General features: G+C 40.8%; 2 protein-coding genes across 6 annotated transcripts in view; one reads left to right on the forward strand and one right to left on the reverse strand.

Moving 5' to 3' along the window:
* Window positions 1–242: 242 nt before the first annotated feature.
* gabrp (gamma-aminobutyric acid type A receptor subunit pi) lies at window positions 243–14,460 on the forward strand. 2 transcript variants are annotated; one of them, XM_005916456.3, is made up of 10 exons: window positions 243–907; window positions 8,678–8,764; window positions 8,855–8,967; window positions 9,100–9,167; window positions 9,245–9,462; window positions 10,165–10,247; window positions 10,426–10,563; window positions 10,709–10,861; window positions 13,844–14,037; window positions 14,128–14,460. In XM_005916456.3, exons 2-10 carry the CDS (start codon window positions 8,718–8,720, stop codon window positions 14,458–14,460), a joined length of 1,347 nt encoding a protein of 448 aa, XP_005916518.1. In that variant the 5' UTR covers window positions 243–907; window positions 8,678–8,717. The 2 variants fall into 2 exon arrangements, with proteins under 2 accessions (XP_005916518.1, XP_005916517.1); XM_005916455.2 differs by lacking the exon at window positions 243–907 and adding an exon at window positions 3,942–7,628.
* Window positions 14,404–23,430, reverse strand: part of afap1l1a (actin filament associated protein 1-like 1a) — a 27,594-nt gene continuing 18,567 nt past the window's right edge. For all 4 annotated transcript variants that reach the window (XM_005916459.2, XM_005916460.2, XM_005916458.2 and 1 more), the window contains exons 9-19: window positions 23,301–23,384; window positions 22,639–22,714; window positions 22,288–22,404; window positions 21,995–22,206; window positions 21,356–21,501; window positions 21,151–21,223; window positions 20,552–20,666; window positions 18,913–19,080; window positions 17,487–17,662; window positions 17,276–17,401; window positions 14,404–16,057 (exon numbers count right to left, since the gene is read on the reverse strand). In XM_005916459.2, the coding sequence (XP_005916521.1) occupies window positions 16,031–16,057; window positions 17,276–17,401; window positions 17,487–17,662; window positions 18,913–19,080; window positions 20,552–20,666; window positions 21,151–21,223; window positions 21,356–21,501; window positions 21,995–22,206; window positions 22,288–22,404; window positions 22,639–22,714; window positions 23,301–23,384 (1,320 nt within the window). In that variant the 3' untranslated portion in view covers window positions 14,404–16,030. The remainder of the gene's footprint in view (window positions 16,058–17,275; window positions 17,402–17,486; window positions 17,663–18,912; window positions 19,081–20,551; window positions 20,667–21,150; window positions 21,224–21,355; window positions 21,502–21,994; window positions 22,207–22,287; window positions 22,405–22,638; window positions 22,715–23,300; window positions 23,385–23,430) is intronic.

Below are 23,430 nucleotides of genomic sequence, written 5' to 3' on the forward strand. Positions count from 1 at the left end.
GCCTGCTACACACCTAAAATGTTTAATCAAACAGTGTAAACCTCTATTTGATTTTAACAAATTGTCCAAACGTGGTATAGATGCTTTGCCCGTTTTTTTTTTTTTTTTTTTTTTTTGTCTGTTTAACTATATTTTTGAAAGTTGCAGCGTGCAGAGAGATTTCTGTGCTGAATCAGAAGTCAATGGAAATGTACATTTTGGCACTACAGTATCAGTGGGAAGGGGGAAAGAGGAATACTTTTGCAGTTCGTCTTTCACCAACATTGTGAATGCTTTTGTGTTTGCCAACATTTGTCAATAACTCGCTTTCATCGCTTATATTGTGCTCGGAGCAAATACGACAGATGTTGTGAAAGTCGTTTTCTGCTACGTTCACTGGTCGCTTTTTGCAGGAGTCCAATTGTTAATAAATCTATGTTGGTGTTTGCGCTCTTGTTTTTAGTCCTTGATCAAATGCTTCTCGAGGTAAAGCTGTGTTGCATGGGTCACTATGGAACCTGAAAATACGTTGTCACAGAATGAGCCTTGTTGAACCTTTTTGATGACATTAAATCTATTATTGAAGAGGAATGGGAATGGGCAGTTATTTATTTAATTTAAGACACAACAACAACAATAACAATAAAATTATTTTAGATAAACCACAGAACACAAGAAAAGTATATTGACACTTTCATTCTTTCTTTTTATACCATCGCCCCATCAGCGCAGGTGAATTCCCTGTCCACCCTCATCCCCCCCTGCAGAACCGAATGAGATGTCACCCAGGTCCAGACGATAACCACTGCTGACACCTCGACTCATCTGAATTTCAAGCAGAAAGGCAAAAGGGACAGGACATGCTCCGGGGAGAAGGGGTGTTCCTGGAAGAAGACACTATCACTGTCAGTACGCTGATTTTATAAAGGTAGGTGGCGAGAGAAAAATACATCAGAGCGGTTTAAACAGATCAATATTAAAGCCAGCAATGAACTGGCATGCTGTGTCTAAGGTAAGAAAAACAACCACCTGCTACAATAAGCTGACATAACCGCCATCTACAGCAGTTTGAAGTATCGAACACCTTCGGCGGGTCCTTTGACCCAGCTGAGAGATGGCACGAATCAGCATTAAATCCTATGAGATCTGCCAGAATGGTTAATGGGTTCACACATCACACGTGATTCACTTTTGAGCACTTTGAGCAGAATAACGGGACACAAAACATTTAACTCGATTGGCCAAATAATGCCTGATATCCAAGAGGAGGTAAAAGACACAGAGAGCGATTGAGTTAGAGAAGTGGAGATGGTTGGAGCGCACTTTACCTCCTCAACACTACTCCACCTGGGGGGTCTCAGATGATTTGTAAAAAACTGGATGTTGCAATGTTCTGTCTTAACGTAAACATGGACACGTTGCCTCTTTGGCCGACTTTTTGTTGGGGTTAATAAACACAAAAGTGAACTTTCGTGTGCCAACAGGAAGGTTAAAATGTGGTTTGGATCAAGAACAGAGCTGAAGAGCAGCTGGAATTTAGTTTGTTTGTTCAATTGCTGTTGAGCTATGAAAATTTCTGAATGGGTTCATATGAAGCTACCGTTAACAGACAGTAGAGGTCGATAGGGGTTAACAGCAAGCCTGGCCATGTTCAGAGATTTAAAAAAAAAAAAAAAAAAAAGAGCAAACCACAGAATTTGTCATATATCATACTTTGTTTCAAAAACCAGTGTGCAGCAACAACAGATTCTTACCCAGCAAGCACAAAGCACAAGTTCGTTTCAATTTTTTTTTTTAAAAAAAGAAAACGGAAGAAAAAAGAAAAGGTACTCCCCCAGCCCTTATAATAACAAGGCTAAAACGTGTGTGCATAGTTTTGCCTGGAGCTAAATTCTCCATTTAAGAGTCCCTCCTACCTTTCCACGTCCTGGAGTTCACCCTAGCAATATTTTAGTTTCTACATTTTTCCACAATTATCCATCTGATTCCTACATATGATTGAAGTTTAACATTGAGGACAGAAGGGACTAAATGACTGAGTCAGTGAAAGCTTGCAAACTCAGATTTTGAGTGTTTCACATTTCCAGACAGTTGATTAGTGTGATGACTTAGGGAACTACTAAAGTATAAAATTGAAGTTCTGGTAGAAAGGGAACACTTTTTGGTTGTTCCCATTAATATAGAGATAATGTTTATTTTTTTCTGTTTTTAAAACTTTTAAAGCTTTAATAAGAACCCCATCTCACCCATGGAATAGAGCAAGCTGGAGCTCTGGCACGAGAATGTGGCTCCTGGTTACAATAAATCCATTACAGTGTAATAAACGATGATGCTGTAATATTATTATTGTATCACAGAGAATATCAATGCTAATTTGATAAGGATATGGTTGGGGGCAGATAGGTATATATATTTTTAAATCATGAGAATAAAATGATCTACATCTTCTGTGCCGCAGTTACTATGACATAATATTTAAATATATATATATTTCAGGTGGGTGTCTGATGTTATATCAAGCTGCAATTAGTCTTTTCCTAAAGCTAATTATTTCACACCATTGGCTGGAATAATGAAAAACAAAACACGATTTGGGATTATAGTGCAGAGTCCAGATGCCTTCCAATACAGACGCTTAAAAAACACCCTGCAGTCATTTCAAGTGGAAGTCAACTAAAGACAGAAAATAAGATGTTAACATCGAGGGAGTAAGCAGCTTATTTCACACTGGATTATTCTTTTTTACCCCCCCTTCTGGGCTGAATTCCAAATCCCAAGGAAAGCAGTGACACAACTGCTCTCCTAATAGATCCACTATGTATGAAGTGCAGCTCTCATTGCAACTGTACAGTACAGACAATGTGGTTCAAGATATAAAGAGAAAAATATGCATTCACAGTAAAACCAAAAGTACAGTGTCTTTCAGAGCTAAGGTTTTACATATTAGGACGCCAGAAAAAAATATGTATTGGTGATTTATTGCAATACCTTACTTGTTTTCTTTTCCATCCATTCTGTTGTAAATTTGCTGCTGTGCTTGTTCTGTGGCATGACCCAGATTCATCCAAGATTTTGCTGTCAGACAGATGGTCTCACATTTTACTTCAGAATACTTTGGTATACAGAGGAGTGCATGGTCAACTCAATTAATGCAAGGTGCCCACATCCTGCAGCAGCAAAACAACCACATCATCACCCCTTCACTGTGCTGACAGTTGGTATGAGGTGTTTGTGCTGGTATGTTGTGTTTGGTTTTCACTAAACTTGGTGTTGTGAATTAAAGTCAAACATAGCTACGTAGGTCTCATCTGCTTAAGGACATTTTCCTAGAAGTATTGTGATTTGTTCAGGTGCAATTTTGCAAATCTAAGGCATGCTGCCCTGTTGGTTATCTGTTGGCTTCTTTTTGAGAGAAGAGGCTTTCTTATATTCTTTTAAAGGTGTCGTGAATAGTCTTCAGGCTTTTTGATGGTGTTTTAAAACACTGCCGTACATATCACTGTATCACATAAAAGAAACACCACAGTCATAGCAGACAACCTAGCAAAGAACAAATTTTGATTTCGTATCACTCAAAGAAAATGTCTACAAAAATGCCAGAGAGAACATAGTTTGACAGGCAAAAAATAGCACTTTCTTGCAAACTGATGATTGAAAACACACAGATCTCACTGTGGTGTGCAGTGTGTCCTTCAAACATTTGAGGAAACTGGTCCCAGTGGAAGGGTGATGAACAGTGTAAAATACTGCCTGTGGTTTGGTGTTGGGCATCTTTTCAAAAATGATGAAATTATGAGCGCAGAAAACATGTAGGTGAATTTTCATATATTAATTTTTCATCTTTTCAATTTTGAATCTTTTTAAAGCAAAAACTTTTGTGTTCAGAACATCAAAACATAAACTATTGTGGGTCATCTGAGCTTTGGGCATAGAGCCCAGACTGAGTTTTAGATGACTCCTGGTTCGCTTGCATATTTTGCTTATCGCTGGCAAAATAACATATATAAATAAATAAAAAATCTCAGTATGGATTCTTATATTTAATAAATTAATCATGAAAATATGTGTAAAGGCTTTAAAAGACCAGAAAACCACACAGCTTGTTTTGGTATGATACTGATTCAATGTTATTGTCAGTTCTTATTCAAAACTGTGAGTACAGAGTGTGGTTCTCTCGGGCTGTCTAAGCAGTGTGAGAGTTTCCCCATGAGCCATTTTTTTTTCAGGATGTTTCTAATCCTCAGAGAGTCAAATTCTTAATCATTCTTTACTGATGATCAAATCTAGTCGTGGTTAGCAGTCCTTAAGGTTGCTTTGTGCTGCTTTCCCAGTCCCAAACAGAAGGGTGTCCCATGCTCTGTGAGCATTGTTTTAAGAGCATTTTAATGATATGTTTGTGAATATTCTGCTCTTCAGAGACCAGGCAGTTTACATCACAAAAGTGATAGCTTGCAAAAAAGGGATGAAAAGATTTCAACCTAACTTTAACAACAAAGACATGAAAGGCAGGAAGATGTGGGAGTACAGGGAGCGAAGATGAATAATGAATCTGGCAGTCTGTGTATACGTATATGAGTTTGAGAGGAGTGAATAAAAACAAATGTTCTGACAAAGATTGGAGACAGGACTTGAGCCAGGAGAAACCTGGAGATCAACAAGTGCAATGACAGAAGGACAATGTAAAGAGAAATTTTTTTAAAAATTGTCACAAAAGAACGTCAATAAACTACGCCTCAGGTGAAATCCAGGGAACAAGTCAAGCGCCTTGGCAAGTAGCCCTAAGAGAGCAAAAACAAAAAGTTGAATGACAATTTAATGTTCATATCTGAAGAGAGAAACAACAGAAACACTTATCCACCTCTCAAGCAGATACACCAGTCACAGGGAGACATGACAGCATGCTCAAAGCAGTGGCGTCTACGCCACATTAATTCATATGTGTTCCTCCTGGACATGGCTGCCGTCACAGTCATTTAGGAGAGATTTATCTGTGTCCCTCTCGTGGGCAGTCCTGTGACATTTCCATTTGTCACATGACAGCAAATCACTGGGCAAATGTGGGGGCAGTGACGTTTCCATTTTCTGTTGCCTCAGTGCAGATTCTGAGCTGAACATTACCTGAAACATGGTGTCGAAATGCTTATCGTTCTGATAAGCAGTGAAAAATAGAGAGAGAGCATGAGTAAAGACAGCGAGGCAAAGAGATTTAGAAGAAAGAAAAAAAGATGGTTATGTAGGTTACGCAACTGGGTGGGAACGAAACCAAAGCGCAGACTCAAGTGTTTTGGCTGGCTGTATGATAGGAGATGATAGGGAACAGCGTGCAGACAGATGGTAAGAAAATGAAAGAAGATGCTCAAGGTTGTCAAAGGTTAACTTAAATAAACATAAGCAGAGCAAGAAGAGATAAAAGAAGTGAGTGACACATAAGTAGCAGATGGCTGCTGTGGCAGCACAGAGCTGTCAGGTAGGTTACTGCATTTAAAATGAAAAATTAACCAAAGGGGTGGCCTAAAGGGTCACCAGTCACCGATACGAGGATTTAACGTGGAAGACTCTTGCTTTACAGAAGCACTAAATATACAGACACATAAACTGGCATGCAAGACATATGGGCATCTCAATAACTGGTCCTGGGTTGTGACAGTTATTAATAAAGCAATAAATTTTAGTGTTTAAAGCCCCTCCCTCATCCACTCTAGGATCATTAGTTCCTACCTGATATTTGCAGACCAGCAGTTTATTCAATCATGCTGCACCAGCTAAAGAGGAACACATTCCTGTACTCTTCACTCTGTGGTACACTTCTAACATATTGGCATGTTTTCTTTTCCCCTTATTTGTTATGAATACATTACTAACAGTAATATGTATTAATTTCGTTTTGTGTTCATCACCCACTTCAGATGTGTAATGATTTACATATATTCGAGGTCCAGAAGGTCATTCATATGGCCTTTGGTATTCACTGGTTACCACTGGCCCTCATTAGCACTGTTAGCCACTTCTGTTACCCTGACATGAAGCCAGACATAAGTGATCAGAGGTAATCAAGTCATTAACAGGCAGGGGGAACAATGATTTTGCATGTTTATCAGTGGTAGGGGAAGTAAAAGGAGCACTCAATCACAGGTAGAAATGAACATGTACGCAGGTAGGACAAGAATGTCAGCTGGATGCTGACTAATACAAAGCTGTCTCCCACTGTGACATCACTGCTCTGGCTATAATTATTCAATAGCCCTCTAGCACACAGATAAAACATTTACATCCTCCCCCTTCAGGTGCTTCACAAACGTCTCCATTTGTCTCTTTCACTGTCAAGGAATGTGCGCACTGCGTTTCACACGATTCTCCACATGGAAGCAAATTCTACACGATTTTCTTATGTTCATTCCACAGCTCCCCTTCACCATCACTGTTTAATAAACAGATTGTTTATTTCAGACATGCAGCCATTGGAGCATGAAATTGAGAAAAAGGGAGCCTTACGCCCACAGTGTGTTACTGATTCACTAAATAACTGAGTAAAGCAAAAAATACTGCAGCAGCTTGTTAGTGACCATTTACAATCATTAGTCAGTGCTGGGAAACACAGACTAGCAAAATAATTGGCTGCAGTAGGTACAAGCATCTCTGAAATCTCATAAAGTGTTGTAAACAAGTATACCCCAAAGGTTCTTGCACATATGCTGGAGATCCAGCCGTGGGTTCTCAGAGGTCAGGCTATATAATTATAGTTGGGGCTGAATCCCATAAAGTCGGCAGCGCTGGAGATGAATGACTGACCACACAGCACACAAGCAGTATTGGTATTTGAGCTGCAGTTTACATCTCTGGATGTTGACAAATCATCACCAGGATCTGCTCCTTATAGCAGCATCAAGCAGCTTTTTCATCATCAGGACTACATGTGCACTTCCTACAACAGTGGCAAAGGGCAAGCTTTATGAAGATGAAAGTAGTCAAAATTGTTACTTTTGTCTGAGCTGCATGGGTATTTCATTGAAGTTAAGTTGCAGACAGAGCCGAGAGGAAGCTAATTCGGATGATGACACTGATGCAAAGGAACGAAGTAGTTGGAGGTGAAGATGGAGAGGGCATGAGGGGATGAGACACAGTCAAGCTTTGAAGCCCAGAAGGAGGTACAGTGTCAGTGTAAATTGAGCGGGAGGAGGTAGATAGAGAGTAAGGGGCCAAAAAGAATAGGAAGAATGAGAAAAAGGGAGTGATGTAAGGGCTCAAACTAGATCCTATTCTGTGTGTGTGTGAGTATGTGAAGGGGGGGGCAGAGAAAAAAAGTGCAGCGCAAATGAGTAGTACGAAGAGAGAGGGAGGGGGGGCTGCACAGAGGCTCTGCGGGGAGATCAACACAGCTGTGCAGAGAGACAGAGGGAGTTGCACAGATAGTGGAACAACCAGCAGTAAGACACAAAGGACCAAATATTAGATGCTTTAACGGTAGCCTGAAGACACACAGGGATATATAATCAGAAGTAAACAAGAAAGTGGACCAATATCAGCCACTGGCAACACTTGGGATACAGGAAGGCAGAAGAGCACAGGAGGAAACAAAGGAGAGCTGAGAGAGAGCAGAAGAGTGACCAAGTGGAAATAAAAAGGAGGACATAAGAGCACGGCTGAGGCAGGTAAGAGTTAGAAATTTGTACGTAAGCAGTGTAAAAGAAAAAAAAGTAAACAGAAATGTTTATTTGAATGTAGATCCACATATAGGCAAGGTAGTATCTGACAATATGCTGTTGTGCAGTTCAATACATGGGAAAAGAGGATAAACCGGAAGACAGATGTGAGGACAAAGGGAAACATGCATGATGCAATGCAAAACTAACACAGCAGGCTTCAGCCTAAGCTTCAGAGCAGCCGGCGAAAAAATGCATCCAAACAGGAGAATATGTTCACCTGACAACTACAACCTGATAACATTCTGTGCCATTTTGGCCCCTGGCGAAGGGGAATCAATAGTGTTGGTTCGCACAGTCATTTAGAATGGCACTTCAGTGTAAATAACGCATTGAAAATTAAATGCTGCTTTTCTAGACTGCTGGCAATATGGTGATATATTAGCTGCAGATTGCTTTGATGATAACTGAAGCACAATAACATGCAGGACAGATTTGCATGGTTCGGATGAAAGTATAAAGTGAAAGGACAGAAGTCTGTTACTGACAGTGAAATCAATCAGGGAAAGGAGGAGGAGGGGAAGGGTTTCCTGTGAGGATTTCTTCCTTGATGAGAGGGTTAGTTGAAGATTTCTGAAAAACAAAAAATGTGATCGAGGCCACATATATCAGCAGATCAGAGTAACTGCAATATTTAAAAAATTATTAATAAATAAAATAAATGTTAGACGTACATACATGCCTATCTAAACAAAATGTTTGTCTATGTGTGTGTGTTTGTGTGTGTCTGCACGAGTGTGTGAAGGCATTGGAAACGCTACTAATATATAATATTGGAGCGAGTAATAGAGGTGGGGATCAATGCAAGTTTACAAAACATTTTAAAACTATCGTGTCAGGGTGAACGCGCAGTTATCTAACAAGAAACGAGTGAGGATGACTGCTGCGTTGCAGACTTCCACTGTGCTTTGTAGTCACATTTAGTTAGTTGCTGCCACCTTATGGTCAAACTGTGTCATCCCAATTAAATGAAAACAGCTCTTGTGTTTGTGTTTTAGTCCTCATCACATCTCTCTGACCTCTGCCAGCTGATCCAGGATGTCTGCCAACCTGTTACTCATCATCCTCCTGACCTTTACGCAGGGGTAAGTGACTCTGAGGTCAAAAAAGCACACCCACTTGTTTGTCTCATTGTTTCTCTCATTTCCTTTTTCATTTTTCCCTGCTTTTATCAGGAGCTGTGCATTCCATAGCAACCACTGGGGTGAATGGAACGACTCCCAGCTTCTGCCAACAATACAAAAGCTCATGAAAGGCTATAACCGCTACCTCAGACCTAATTTCAATGGTATGAAGTTGCTTGAGACATTTATTTTTTAAGCTTTTTTTTTTTTTACTTTCTAAAAGTCGTCAGAGCTTCTGTGTCTTTCACTTAAGAGTGGACCAGTTGTACTGTTTCCCATGTGTGTCTCCTGAACAGAGGGCCCAGTGGAAATTGGAATGAGCCTTGATATCGCCAGCATTGATGCCATCTCTGAAATCAATATGGTACACCTTCTATTTTTGTCATCTGCGCGATCAAACGAGGGAGCAGGCGTCTTTATGTGTTTTTTGTATCTTTTCAGGACTACACAGCGACAATCTTCCTCCGTCAGCGCTGGCGTGATGCTAGGCTGATGTTCCCCGGTAATGAGAGCGTGAGCGTGGACGGTCGCCTGGTGTCACTGCTCTGGATCCCTGACACTTTCATCCCAGACTCCAAGCGCTCCTTCCTGCACGATGTCACCGTGGAAAATCGCCTCATACGCATCTTCAGCAACGGAACTGTTCTCTATGCTCTTCGGTACATTTCTTTACCGAAGCTTTGACGCTCGCTGACAGCTGACATTTCACGCTGCTGGTCACAGACAAGAAGAAAACAAATCCAGTCAACCCCACACTGCTCTCACGTTCTATATAAAAAGAAAGGGGAAAAAATAACTAGGAGTATGACTAAAAAGCAAATGTCATCCCTCATTCATTCATCTCAGGGGTATGGCTCTGCATTCCTGTATGTTCTGCCCTTCAAACACTTAAGCCTTTGGCAGTGAAGATTTGCAGAGTTCCATATGAGTATTAAAAATCAGGCCAGGCTAATTTGTCAGCTCACACTGCCATATAACTTTTTTTTCACTAGACAGTTTGACAGATGAAAGGAAGGTCAGCTGTGTACAGTATGTTCAGTATCTTCCTTCTTCTTGAGTACCGAAACTGATTGATAGCTGGAGCCATCATCTGATTGTGTGGAGGTGATTGAATGTTGTAGAACTTGAGCAACCTGGCCTCATTTTTGCAATCCGACAACACTGTGCACATAATTCATATGTGAGACACAATGATGATACTCCAGATATAAGTCTTTGATCTTTTGGATGTTCATCGGGGGAGAAGAGTTCTTTATGTTCACTAATAATTAACATCCCCTGTTATAAATCAGTAGAGCTGCAGTCATTTCAGTTGGGTTTTTGAAGCTTGGTAATGAATGCCTGCTTTGAATGCCCAACAGCATCACGGCTACGATCGCCTGCAACATGGATCTGACTAAGTACCCTATGGATAGACAGGTGTGCACCCTTCAGCTGGAGAGCTGTGAGTATTTCACTGTGAGCTCCATTAACCATCAGTCATGTGTGTAGCTGGACATAAATCATCATCATCATCACTACTACCATTTTCATGAGCCTCTGTGTAGTGAGTATGAAACTGAAAGCCAGCTTTACACCGAGGACTTCACTAGCCAAAGGTTAACTACTCTTTGTCCTTTCAGGGGGGTATAACCTACAGGATGTGGTGTTCTACTGGACCAGAGGAAATGATTCAGTGAAGGGTTTGAACACACTGCGGCTGGCACAGTATAGTGTGGAGAGCTACTACACATCAGTGTCAGAGGCTGTGTACGAAACAGGTAACATATTTGAGCTCTCTGGATTTCCTTTGCATGTTAGGATTCATCCAATGGCAGCTGCTATTGGAGCACAAATGCACCACAGGATTGTTTAAATCTGTATTTTTTCCCTCGTTCTTTTTATGTCTCTTTGTGTCCTTTGCAGGAAATTACCCCAAGCTGGTGCTGCATTTTGCACTGCGCAGAAATGTGCTCTTCTTCATCTTGGAGACATATGTTCCCTCCATTCTGTTGGTGGTTCTGTCCTGGGTCTCTTTCTGGATCAGCCAGTCCTCTGTGCCAGCTAGGACCTGCATTGGTCAGTAGCAGACCTCACTCTTTTAGTCCAGGATTTTGGTAACTGTCCATAGAGTGACCATTTCCATATTACAGGCTGCAGGATTTCATGTATTGGTTTTTCTTTGGTCATATGAAGTAGGGATGAGTTTTAGCATCCCACCTACTTGTAGCATAATTATAATAACAATACTTATATTATTAAATAATTGTTCTCAATATAACAACTATGATGTCTAATGTCTGAGGTTTTCTGACTCTAACCTATGAATAAAAAGGATAACTTTGACCTTAGTCACTAAATAACTCACCAAATGATCAGCAGCTGAAGACATCAATTATAGTAAAAAAGTGCACAAATACATGAATAAATAAGATAAGGGTAGCACGGCATTTACTTTGCTTACACTAATGTTTTGTAGGAGTAGCTAATGGATGATGGGCTTTCACATGTAAATAACTGGACATGACTAACTTGAGCTTGTTATATAATAATATACTACAGTATATTTCTAACTAACTAGGCAGCTCATTCTAACTCTTGACAATACTTTAAAGATGTAACTCTTATTGGGATCAACTTGAAAGAAAGGCAGACGTCATGTAAAGTGAGGTCAGAGGTCAGGTGCGACATGATGTTTAGATGAAAAATAATGTGATAATTAGAATCCCCAAAAAGAGTATCATTTTCTTAATGTTGCCAATACAAACAAAGGCAGTAGAATTTTAAGCATCACTTTGAAGATAAAAGGCATTTTATGAAAGCTTGACTTTATTTGACCTTGAAGAAGTCAGAGGTCCAAAGTAAGGTCATACAGTGGCTTGCAAAAGTATTCGGCCCCCTTGAACTTTCCCACATTTTGTCACATTACAGCCACAAACATGAATCAATTTTATTGGAATTCCACGTGAAAGACCAACACAAAGTGGTGTACACGTGAGAAGTGGAACGAAAATCATACATGATTCCAAACATTTTTTACAAATAAATAACTGAAAGTGGGGTGTCGTAATTATTCAGCCCCCTGAGTCAATACTTTGTAGAACCACCTTTTGCTGCAATTACAGCTGCCAGTCTTTTAGGGTTTGTCTCTACCAGCTTTGCACATCTAGAGACTGAAATCCTTGCCCATTCTTCTTTGCAAAACAGCTCCAGCTCAGTCAGATTAGATGGACAGCGTTTGTGAACAGCAGTTTTCAGATCTTGCCACAGATTCTCGATTGGATTTAGATCTGGACTTTGACTGGGCCATTCTAACACATGGATATGTTTTGTTTTAAACCATTCCATTGTTGCCCTGGCTTTATGTTTAGGGTCGTTGTCCTGCTGGAAGGTGAACCTCCGCCCCAGTCTCAAGTCTTTTGCAGACTCCAAGAGGTTTTCTTCCAAGATTGCCCTGTATTTGGCTCCATCCATCTTCCCATCAACTCTGACCAGCTTCCCTGTCCCTGCTGAAGAGAAGCACCCCCAGAGCATGATGCTGCCACCACCATATTTGACAGTGGGGATGGTGTGTTCAGAGTGATGTGCAGTGTTAGTTTTCCGCCACACATAGCGTTTTGCATTTTGGCCAAAAAGTTCCATTTTGGTCTCATCTGACCAGAGCACCTTCTTCCACATGTTTGCTGTGTCCCCCACATGGCTTGTGGCAAACTGCAAACGGGACTTCTTATGGTTTTCTGTTAACAATGGCTTTCTTCTTGCCACTCTTCCATAAAGGCCAACTTTGTGCAGTGCACGACTAATAGTTGTCCTATGGACAGATTCCCCCACCTGAGCTGTAGATCTCTGCAGCTCGTCCAGAGTCACCATGGGCCTCTTGGCTGCATTTCTGATCAGCGCTCTCCTTGTTCGGCCTGTGAGTTTAGGTGGACGGCCTTGTCTTGGTAGGTTTACAGTTGTGCCATACTCCTTCCATTTCTGAATGATCGCTTGAACAGTGCTCCGTGGGATGTTCAAGGCTTGGGAAATCTTTTTGTAGCCTAAGCCTGCTTTAAATTTCTCAATAACTTTATCCCTGACCTGTCTGGTGTGTTCTTTGGACTTCATGGTGTTGTTGCTCCCAATATTCTCTTAGACAACCTCTGAGGCCGTCACAGAGCAGCTGTATTTGTACTGACATTAGATTACACACAGGTGCACTCTATTTAGTCATTAGCACTCATCAGGCAATGTCTATGGGCAACTGACTGCACTCAGACCAAAGGGGGCTGAATAATTACGCACACCCCACTTTGCAGTTATTTATTTGTAAAAAATGTTTGGAATCATGTATGATTTTCGTTCCACTTCTCACGTGTGCACCACTTTGTGTTGGTCTTTCACGTGGAATTCCAATAAAATTGATTCATGTTTGTGGCTGTAATGTGACAAAATGTGGGAAAGTTCAAGGGGGCCGAATACTTTTGCAAGCCACTGTATATTGTTCATATATGTTGTCAATACAAGAAATAAGAAAGATAGTTTTAAATAACTCTATATAGCATTACTCTGATGTGTTAACAATACACACCACACTTGTAAGATTTTTGTCCATTTTTGACCAATAAATCATTGTGTTGACCTTGGAAACTTTAAGGCAAATATTTAATTGCTTGTTAACATGACCCCACTCAAGCAAATGTGACAGACAGACAGAATAAAATCACACGCACACCCAAAAACATGACCTCCTTGATGATGGTAGATACAGAAATACATCACTGATTAAGATTTCACTGAAAAAAACATCAAGTTTTCTGTTTCCACATGTTTGTTTTCAATACAATTTCCCCATACACTGAGTATTTTCTAAGATCTGGATCCTTTAGTCTCACATCTACAGCAGCAGTGATGTTGTTTGCTTGAAGAAAATAATAAAGAGAATGCATAAACAAAAAAAGCCCCTGAAAGAAGAGCAAGAGTAGTGTGGAATGGACAAACTAAATATTTGTTTGCTTGATTTAATTGCTGGGACATGCTGGAAATAAAGAAAAAAATTCCAACCCTCTGATCTGTCTGCAGGAGTGACAACAGTGCTGACGATGACAACTCTGATGATGGGTGCCCGCACTTCCCTGCCCAATGCCAACTGTTTTATAAAGGCCATAGATGTTTATTTGGGCATCTGTTTCACCTTCATTTTTGGTGCACTGTTGGAGTATGCCTGCGCTCATTTTTACACCATGCAGCACCAGACCATTGAGGATTTATATCGGGTGAGACACATAACCATGACACAGATAAAAATGGAAAGATTCTCTGTTACTGTAAACATCAATCCATCGGTTTATCTGCCCATGTAACAGGACCTTCTGAGGGAGCTCAGCGAGTCTAATGGAAATGGCTCTATCCCCATCGTCAACTCCAGCCAACCAAATCAGTCCGTGGAGATCGGCTCCACCGCAGAGGACTCCACGGAGCAGTCAGCGAGCAGCGACACCAAGAACCACACAGGAACAAAAGAGAAGGCGCCAAATCAGGGCTGCGGCTTGTCGTCAGTGAGAGACGCATCACGTAAGGCGGCATCTGTCTTCATTGTGGAAAATCCACACAACATTGATCGCTATGCCCGCACAGTTTTCCCCACAGCATTCCTCTTTGTCAATATCCTGTACTGGCTTTATTATCTCTTTCTGTAAGTGCTCATTCCAAGCCGTGGAAAGCTTAATTTCACCAACCTGAAGCTGCTCTACCTCCTCATTTAAGATCCAACACCAGTCGCCATGGTCTGAATACGAACGGACCTGACACAGCTTATTTATTGGATGGCGAAAAATCTATTGGTCAGGACTACGCTCTGCAACAAAGGCCGTTATTGATTGTGTGCAAAGAGTTGGCTCCCAGCACATCAGCATGTAAGAGTGGTAATGCAAAGCCTGTATTGTCTACTGACCAATCCATAGATCAAATGAGGAAGAGTTTAGAATGAATAGGATGCTGAGCAGCACCACACAGTTGGTTGCTATGCATTGTTTGCATGAGACCATATACTGTATGATTATGTTTCGTCGTACAATGTGAAATTAAAAGCCTACATCAGTGACTGGAATGTGTCGGTGCATTTTATGAGAAGGAAATTCAGTCTGTGCTTAGTAACAAGTTAATTAAACAGGAATTGTTTGGGAAAATAAGACACACATTTATTATTCCCTCATCCGGGTACGAGAACAGTAAAGTGCAACAGGCGACCACAGGTTTGGTAAGGAAGGTGTTAAAATGACATTTGATGATTTCATTAAAAGGAAAAGACAGATTTCTATCACTTATAGCACCACTTTGTTAGTAACTCAATGATCTGTAATGTAAGTATTCAGCTGTATTTAAATGTGTGCCAAAGAGGGTGATCAGGACAAGCATGGATTTACTTTGTTTTTTACCCAGAATCCTCTATGGCACGTACCCGAATACTGACTTCAGGCAGAAAAATGCACAGAAAGTTTTAGGCACTTAAAAGGAGTAGCAACATTAGGGATATGAGCCACTGCGGAGTCATTAAAGAAACATCAAGAAATAGAGAGACTGCTGCAGCAGATGGCATTATCTGAAGATTAGAGAGTCACTATGGGATTACTTGATGCAACTCAGAGAGCCTGAACCCCCAGAGGAACATACCTGCCAATTACCTTGGAAAACTGTGCCTAAAACTTTTGCACACTTTGTGATGAGAAATGAAGCGCTGTACAGTATTTTAAGTACAAACACATATAGAACAGTAGTTGGCGCTCATTATGTACAGGCAAAACAAAAAAGATTATGTCACCTAAAAGGCACATCATGGCTTAAACTGTCTTTCATTCTCAAAGCTTCCGATACGTCACATTGCTTTGGCCTTCTTTTTTCCCCTCACGACACCTTTAAACATTTCTGGCTCTTTTCCACACTACATTTTATTCATTTGTAGTGCTTTCCATACTTTTATGTTGCCTTTCTCTGCTGAACTTACCCTTCTTGATTTTTTTGTTTTCCTTTTCCAAAATTTTAAACTGCACCTTTCCAGAAAGTGAAAATACTTGGCTACAGACCGTAAATAGTCGTTGGAAATATTCAGTAAGCTGTACCACCACCTAGTGGCTGATTTCTTTCATTACTGTTTATGCAGTTTCTCAGGAATCCAAAAAGGAAACAAGTCTTGACTTTCATTTATAAATGGCAAATTTTAGACAAAGTGTCCAAAGTCTCTTCCAGATATGCATTATTTCCCTCGTCCTCCTAGGTTCCTTTCTTTGACTCCCATTCCTAGAGAAAGAAAATCAGATTTTTTTTTTTAATGATGTGAAAACAAATTTCAATTAATTTCACAGGAAACACAAAAGTGTACTTATATCATTAAATAGTTGTTTACAGTAATCTAACAGAATGAAAACCTAAAGCTTTTTGGGGAAAAAATGAAATGAAAAACAAGGTCATGGTGCACTAAATTGTATTCACTCGTCTGCCTTCACACGCATATGAACTTGAGTGACTTCTCATTCTGAAGCCATTAATATGACATTGGCCCACCCACTGATGCTATAACGGCTTCAACGTTTCTAGGAAGACTTTCCAAAAGGTTTAGAAATGTGTTTATGGGAATTTTTGCCCATTCTTCCAGCGGCAGACACTGATGTTGGATTGAGTCTCCGCCCAATTCATCCCAAAGGTGTTGTGTTGGGTTGAGGTCAGGACTCTGTCTTTATGGTCCTTACTTTGTGCACTGGTGCACAGTTATGTTGTAACAGGAAGCAGTCTACAGTCCAGTGGCAGAATGCTTCACACCACTGCGCCTGACACTTTGAATCGAGCTTGGTGATGTAAGGCTTGGATGGAGCCGTTTCCATGACACTCTCTCCACACTATTCTTGAGCTAATCTGAAGGCCACATCAGAGGTCTGTAGCAGGAAGCTGACAAGCTCTGTGCACTACGTGCCTCTGACCCCACTCTGTGATCTTACATGGCCTACCACTTCATGGCTGAGTTACTGTTGTTTCTAATCACTTCCACTTTGTTATAAAACCACTAACAGCGGACTGTGGAATATTTAGTAGTGAGGAAATTTCACGACTGGGCTTTTTTCATAGGTCCTGAGCTCCTGAGAGCGACCCATTCTTTCACAAATGTTTTTAGAAGCATAAATAGGTGCTTGACTTAATACACCTGTGGCCATGAAAGTCAATGGAACAGTATGGTGTATTTGTAATGCTTAAATTTTGCAATACACTTTTTTTTATTGCTGCTTCCTCGTAGACCGCCTCACATTTCATTAACACATAGAGCCACTAATATCTACATTGAGTGCACTATCATATGATGACTATCTATTTATGTGCGAACTGTGAAAAACCCATTAGATGATGGTACATGCCGCGGTGACTCTATTAACTCCCTGAGGAGACTGAAAAGAAAACATGACAATACACAACAAGCTGAGCAACTGAACTGCGTGCAGCAGAACGGATGAATTTCATCACTATTACCTTTGCTTTCTGCATGACAGTTCCAGTACAAGAAGCGTAAACAGACGGTGGCCTCCTACGCAGCTCTGCGGCACAATTTACTGGTAAAGAATCACTGTAGATATTCTGGATCTTCTTGCTAGAAGCCTGGACAATATAGAAAAAGTATAGAAGTATATAAAAATCTTTGTATGCAGAGGGCCTATCTTTCTACATTAAGCATAAGCGGTACCTGAACAGGAGGTTTAGCCTCCGCTGATGCCCCCAGGGTTCCTCCTGCCAGGCTCTTATTTAGGTTTTCTTTGACCTGAGTCAGTCGAAGTTCCAGGTCCACCCTCTCTGCCTCTTTAGCTCGACAGGCCTCCTCCAACTGAGCCACACGCTTGTTCAGGAAGGACTTCCTCTTATCTGCCACACAGATTCACAGAAATAGATCAAAACAATAAGATACGCATTTGTACGTTCATATCCTCCTTTGCATTATAAATAAGTCTTAAAATTCCGGTTTTCAAAATAAAGCACTTGCTCAAGTTCTAAATTTATTGATTTTACAATAAATCAATCTCAATCTCAAGAGAAATTTTTGTTTATTTTGGGTTTTTTTTTATTTATTTAGCGATGAAATTTATTAGACCACCTGTTAAAAAAAAGCAAGAAAACAAAAATATTCTAGAAACTTGCCCAAAACTTGTTTAAGACTAAAAAAAGGAGAAAAAGTTGTATCATTATTTAAGACGCAAATAGCAAACTGAATTCACATTTTTAAAGCCACCGGACTTCTGTATTTGGAAATTAACCAAGAATAACATTCAACCACTAAAACACATTTTTAGTATAAACTTATTTTTAATAATAATGTGCTATCACTTTTTGTTTTTACTTTATTTTGTAAAACAGTATAGTCAAATATTACTGGATAACAACAATAATTATATTTTAGCATTAAAAGTACAATTTCAAGTAAAAGACTTACACATACTGCTCAACTAGCCTGAAAGAAGTTATTAACATTAAAAAAATATTTCAACAACTGCAGCATAAACCTCACAATGCAGGATGCTGTTATAAATTTTTTAAGCACTGTATAAAAAAATAGAATCTAATTATGAAACCTAAAAATACTACTTAGATGTTTTTAAAGAAAACATTTTGCTTCATTAAAATGTGTTGATGATCTAAAATGTAATAGGTTTCATATAGTTGTGTTTCTGTGGCACAGTTATGATTGTTTCCTCTGCCTCTGCTGGAAGCACGCCACACAGTACTAGAGGAAATTAGGTAATTAGACATAGCAGACATTTTTTTCATAAGCATGTTGTTTCATGTAATAATTTTAATACCAATGCTGCATGGGAAACTTCTGCTCTTTCATGGCCTTATAATAAAGGAGGTCACAATGCGGGGTCATATAAAGAGCCGTGATGCATTATGATGTAAAGGACGTCTGGCAAATTTGCACAAACACACCAATGAATCCTGCAAAAATAAGACTAAAATCCTCCCATGTTTTCTTTTTTATGTGCCTTGTAACGATGTCTTCATACATTAGTTAATCATCGAGAGGGTACATGCATGTTTTAGTTGTGTTTTTCATTTTGGGACTGCTTCAACAATAAAGAGCAACCATTCATGCGGGATCTGACTTTATATCTTCTTACCTGCAGCTGTCTTCAGCTCTTCTTTCAGCTCTCTCTTCTGCTGTCGGAGGGTTACTAGTGCATTACGTATGCCATCTCGCTCTTTCTCCAGCTCCTCTTTTTCTCTGAGGTAGCGTTTGGCATCTTCTTCTGCTCGCGTTTTCCCATACCTCCCGTACTGGCTGGTATCTGGATGAGAGCAAAGGTTAAAGGTCAGATGTACAGGGGTTATGGGAATAAGACAAAACCCTCTCACGGCAGCCTGTCTGCATAATTAATGCTATGCTCTCCGTGGGGGCAGTATGAAGCTGCCTGTAAGTGTCACATGGATGTAGAGCGTGGTCGTTTTTTACAACAGGCCAGAGAGAGACAGCGTTCATTTTTCTAGAAATTGTGTGGCTTTAATATTAGAGAACATTAAGTTTTACTGTCTCATAATATTTTTGTGTTAATGTCCCATTTATGTTTCAGAGGATGTTTGATGTTTCTTTCTTTCTTTAAGCATCAGACATTAAACTTACTATCTTACCATGCTCCACTCACCCCAAAGCAAACCCTAACCTATAATGGCCATAATACAGCGTTGTAAATTCAAGGAAACCTGGTGATATGGTTGCAGGAATTAAAGATAAACACACACACTCCTGCGGGGTAAGAGGTCAGAGGGTGAGGCAGCAGATCTAATGCGAGTGTCCAATAAATCTCAGGTTACATCCTGCAGCTCTCAGCCCATGGAAAGCGCGGCTTCTTTGATGTGCCAGAAGGTGACAGCGAAGACCACGCGGCAAGAAGAGGAACCCTCGCTAGAAATCCGCACTGATATCACTTTTCTGTAACTCAGACGCTCATCTCCTTCACTTGTGCAGCAGAGAGCGAATGACAAAAGGGAGCAAATGGGAGAGGCCAGAGCAGAGGGAATGGAATATGGGCGGAAAGTGAGAAGATGATTGAGTGAAGAGAAGAAAAGAAGAAATACTGAGCCAGATGACTGCTCAAATTTTATGACTGCCAGTGCTTAAGCCCACAACTCGAAGGAGTGTAAGCTATATGAGCTCAAGAGCACTGGAATCTATGACTTAGTGAAATATTGATGTATTAAGAAGAATTATTTCTCCCCCCCACCACAGTATTTTGAGCTGTTTTTATGGGTTTTTTTGAATCACACAGATGTAAATCAAGGATCAGTATAAAATAGAAAAAAGACTTAATATAACAACAAAGTATATTAATAAACTCAGCCTGTAAGTTAATAAATGTGCAGTCAGCTCCTTTCAAAGTAGTTGAAAAAAGACACCAGCACTGCTCATAAGGCTGCACATTAAACAATAAATGGCAATGTTTCAAAGTTGTAAAGCAAAATTTTAAGTTTCATACTGACAGAACAAAAAAAAAAGAGAATTGCCTTAAAAATTGTTTAAAACAATCAGTTTACCACAAATGTAACAAGTCAGGAGACAGTTTAGTCACACTCCGAAGAGGGGCGTTTAAAGATGTCTTCCTTTTTATTTAGGAAGCATTGAATTAAAAGCTAAGTATGTATATAAAATAGAGGATTTTTTTGTTGCTCTTTGGAAAATCCTAGAATTTATTTCACAAGGTTAGACTCAGCACCACTTGATGAACTGCAAGTCACACTGGAAAACAAACTGAGCACACTTACGTGAGCCTATTCGCTTCAGGGAGACTAATGGCTTGGTTCTGTCAGAGTCGCTGCTTGAGAAACTTGAGCGCCGTTTCCCTGTATTCCCAGACTGCTGCCTGTGGTTCTCTCCTGACTGGGTGGAGCAGAGAGAGGGCGGGGGGAGTGACAGATGTGGGAAGAGTGAGGGCAGATCAAGAAAAGTTACATTTGTTTATCAGGATATGCAGTGAACGTGTCTCGGGATTTAGTGATTTCAGACTGCTGTGGTGTGTGTGTGTTTTTGGTTGTAGGTGGTGAGAGGCATGTGTTTAAAGTGCATGTTAATGGGGTTAAGAAAGGAGTTTACAGGCTGTGAAACTGCTATGACCTCTTGCCTTCCTGTCACCAGTCAGAGCACTTTATCTTTTTTTTTCCTAATGCGGACACCCTGATCTTTCTGTGGTAAAAAAAAAAAAAAAGGCATCATTGATAGGCGTGCAGCAGAGCACTGTCTATTTATTTGGGTGACTGATGGGATGTCAGACAGCGAAAACCCAAACAGCTGCATGCCCATACATCTTCTGATCTGGTCACATCAAAGTTAACGCGTGATTTCTGAGCGTGAGTGTCCTGCTTACCTGCAGATCCTCGTTAGGTACCTCGTCGTATGTTCTAGAATCTGTGGAGGTGCTGCTGGAGGAAGTAGCCCACCTAGTTTGAGAGACAACAGACAAAGTAAATTTACATAAAAATGATGTAAGCAAAAACATCGCTGCTTTGGTTGATGGCCTAGCTTTGAACTTGTCCATGGATCCTGACCCCCTTCCGCTTCATCTCACTCACAGGAAGGAATGCCGCGCAGCATCACGGATGTTAGCAATGGTTTCCACATCTACATAGTCGTAATGCAGTGATTCTGGGTCTGTCGCAGAGCCCATTTCTGCCAGGAGGAGACCGAGCCACCGTCCAAGCTCCTCTGAGCTGCTTGCCTGACAATTTAAAAGAAAGGCATTGGATAAATAAATAAATAAATAATCAAGTTTAATATTCAATCTACTTAAAGACTGTGGTGATGTATGGGATGTGAATGGTCGTGTGATATGCACGTTAGTATGCATTCAGATTATTTCTGAAGCTTTTGTACAGATCGTGATTGTTTTTGCTTTGCAGGTATTCGAGTGGATAAGAGAAACATCTGGCTCATTAGCTGATAATTGCTTCACAGTCTGTTTATCTGAGCTCTTTTCACTGAAACAGCTGCCCAGTGCTGACCGAGTCGAGCTGACGAGAGTGATGAGATTGAATCAAAACATTAACCCGACAATAAGCCTACCACCTCTGTTGGGCAGATGGAGACTGTTGAGCTGGTTAAAAATATCTCCCTGCTTATGTTCTTATGAAAGATGACTCTTTTCAATTCTCACAGATTCGACCATTCTGGTAATATCGTGCAGCTTTGAAATAATCAAACAAGAAGCACACCTCTAGGGCAGCCACTTCTGTGCTGTCCCGTAAGACACGGAAGGCAAAGGGGTGCTTGGGTCCGAGTCCCGGAACCACCTCGCAGCCGTGGAGAGGAAGGGAAGGGAGAGACATCCGAGGATCTCCTTTGTCGTGGTAGAAGTGCAGGGCACCTCTGCACACGCAGCACCACTGCTCCCGCCACACCTGGTTCACCAGCACTGACAAATGGCCTGCATCGTGAGGAGATAAGGAAGAGTTACGCATTCCGCAAACTTGGACTCCTGAAGCACGACATTGAAGCGGGCTCTGACCTTGCCGAGGATCGCTGTATGTCCGTGGGTCACTTGTCCGAGTGGACTTCTTCTTTGAGAAGCTGATGATGCGTGTGATCTTACGCCCCGCAGCAAAAGGACCCCGTTTCACCTTACCTAAATAAAAAAATTAAAAAGAGTTCAAAATCAGATGCTTTTGTTTGGATTTATCTGTGTCGTTTGGGAACTGTATTCCCAATCTGTTTTATTTTATCAACATGTTTCAACAGAATCCTTCCCATCTCATATGGCATAAATGCAGCAATATGGAAGAGTCACACAAATTACATCCCAGCAACCTCTAATTGGAACAGCTGCAATGCTTTAAGACTGCGTGCATCTCTGCCTTACCATTCTCTCTGCAGTTCTCTCCAGCTGACACGCCCACACTGTCTGAATCCGATGTGTTCCTCTCCGCAGACAACCTCTGCAGAAGCAAACACGCCAACACAAGGTTAGATTTTATCAGGGCCCAAGGTTTCATTCTAAGCTAAGCTGGTCTACACTTGCCTTTGACTAATAAAGAGCTAAATAACTATACTTTAAAGGCATTTCTTCTCATACATATCCACCTTCTTAGACGTCTTTCTGTCATGCTGTTTCCTAAATACAAACACATGGCATAATTAAACAAATAGTCTCCTTCCAGCTCTATATGGGCTCCCCTTGTTTTAGTATTTGTTTTTGTATGAGAGCCTGTTGCAGATTGTGATCTAATAAACTCCTAAAGAGGATGTGCCTCTTCCGACATTGGCTCACCACCACCTCCGTCAACGAAGTCTTAACTCCTAATTACCCTGCTTATCTCCTTTTTGTTCTGTGAGCCAAACACAGGTATCTGTGTTGAGCCAAACAATTGTTTAGGAAAATTGATGCTGACAGCACAATTGCTGCTTGCTGCTGAGCATTCCTCGCCTCAGCTGCTGTAAGGAAGAATTACGGACTTCGGGGATATAACAAAAAAAAACCCCACAAGGATACACTCACATAAACATCCTCTCTCTCACGCTTACCTTATCAAGTTCACATTTTCTGAGAATGACAGGAGATGCCGATTCCTCGGGCGCTGCGCTCTGACTGCTCACCTCTCTGACAACCTGCGGGAAAGTTTGCACTTATCACTCTGGACTGGATGCTAACCCC

The sequence above is a fragment of the Haplochromis burtoni genome, unplaced genomic scaffold, assembly GCF_018398535.1.
Source record: "Haplochromis burtoni strain Fernald_Lab_line unplaced genomic scaffold, NCSU_Asbu1 Contig_19, whole genome shotgun sequence".
Classification (NCBI taxonomy): domain Eukaryota; kingdom Metazoa; phylum Chordata; class Actinopteri; order Cichliformes; family Cichlidae; genus Haplochromis; species Haplochromis burtoni.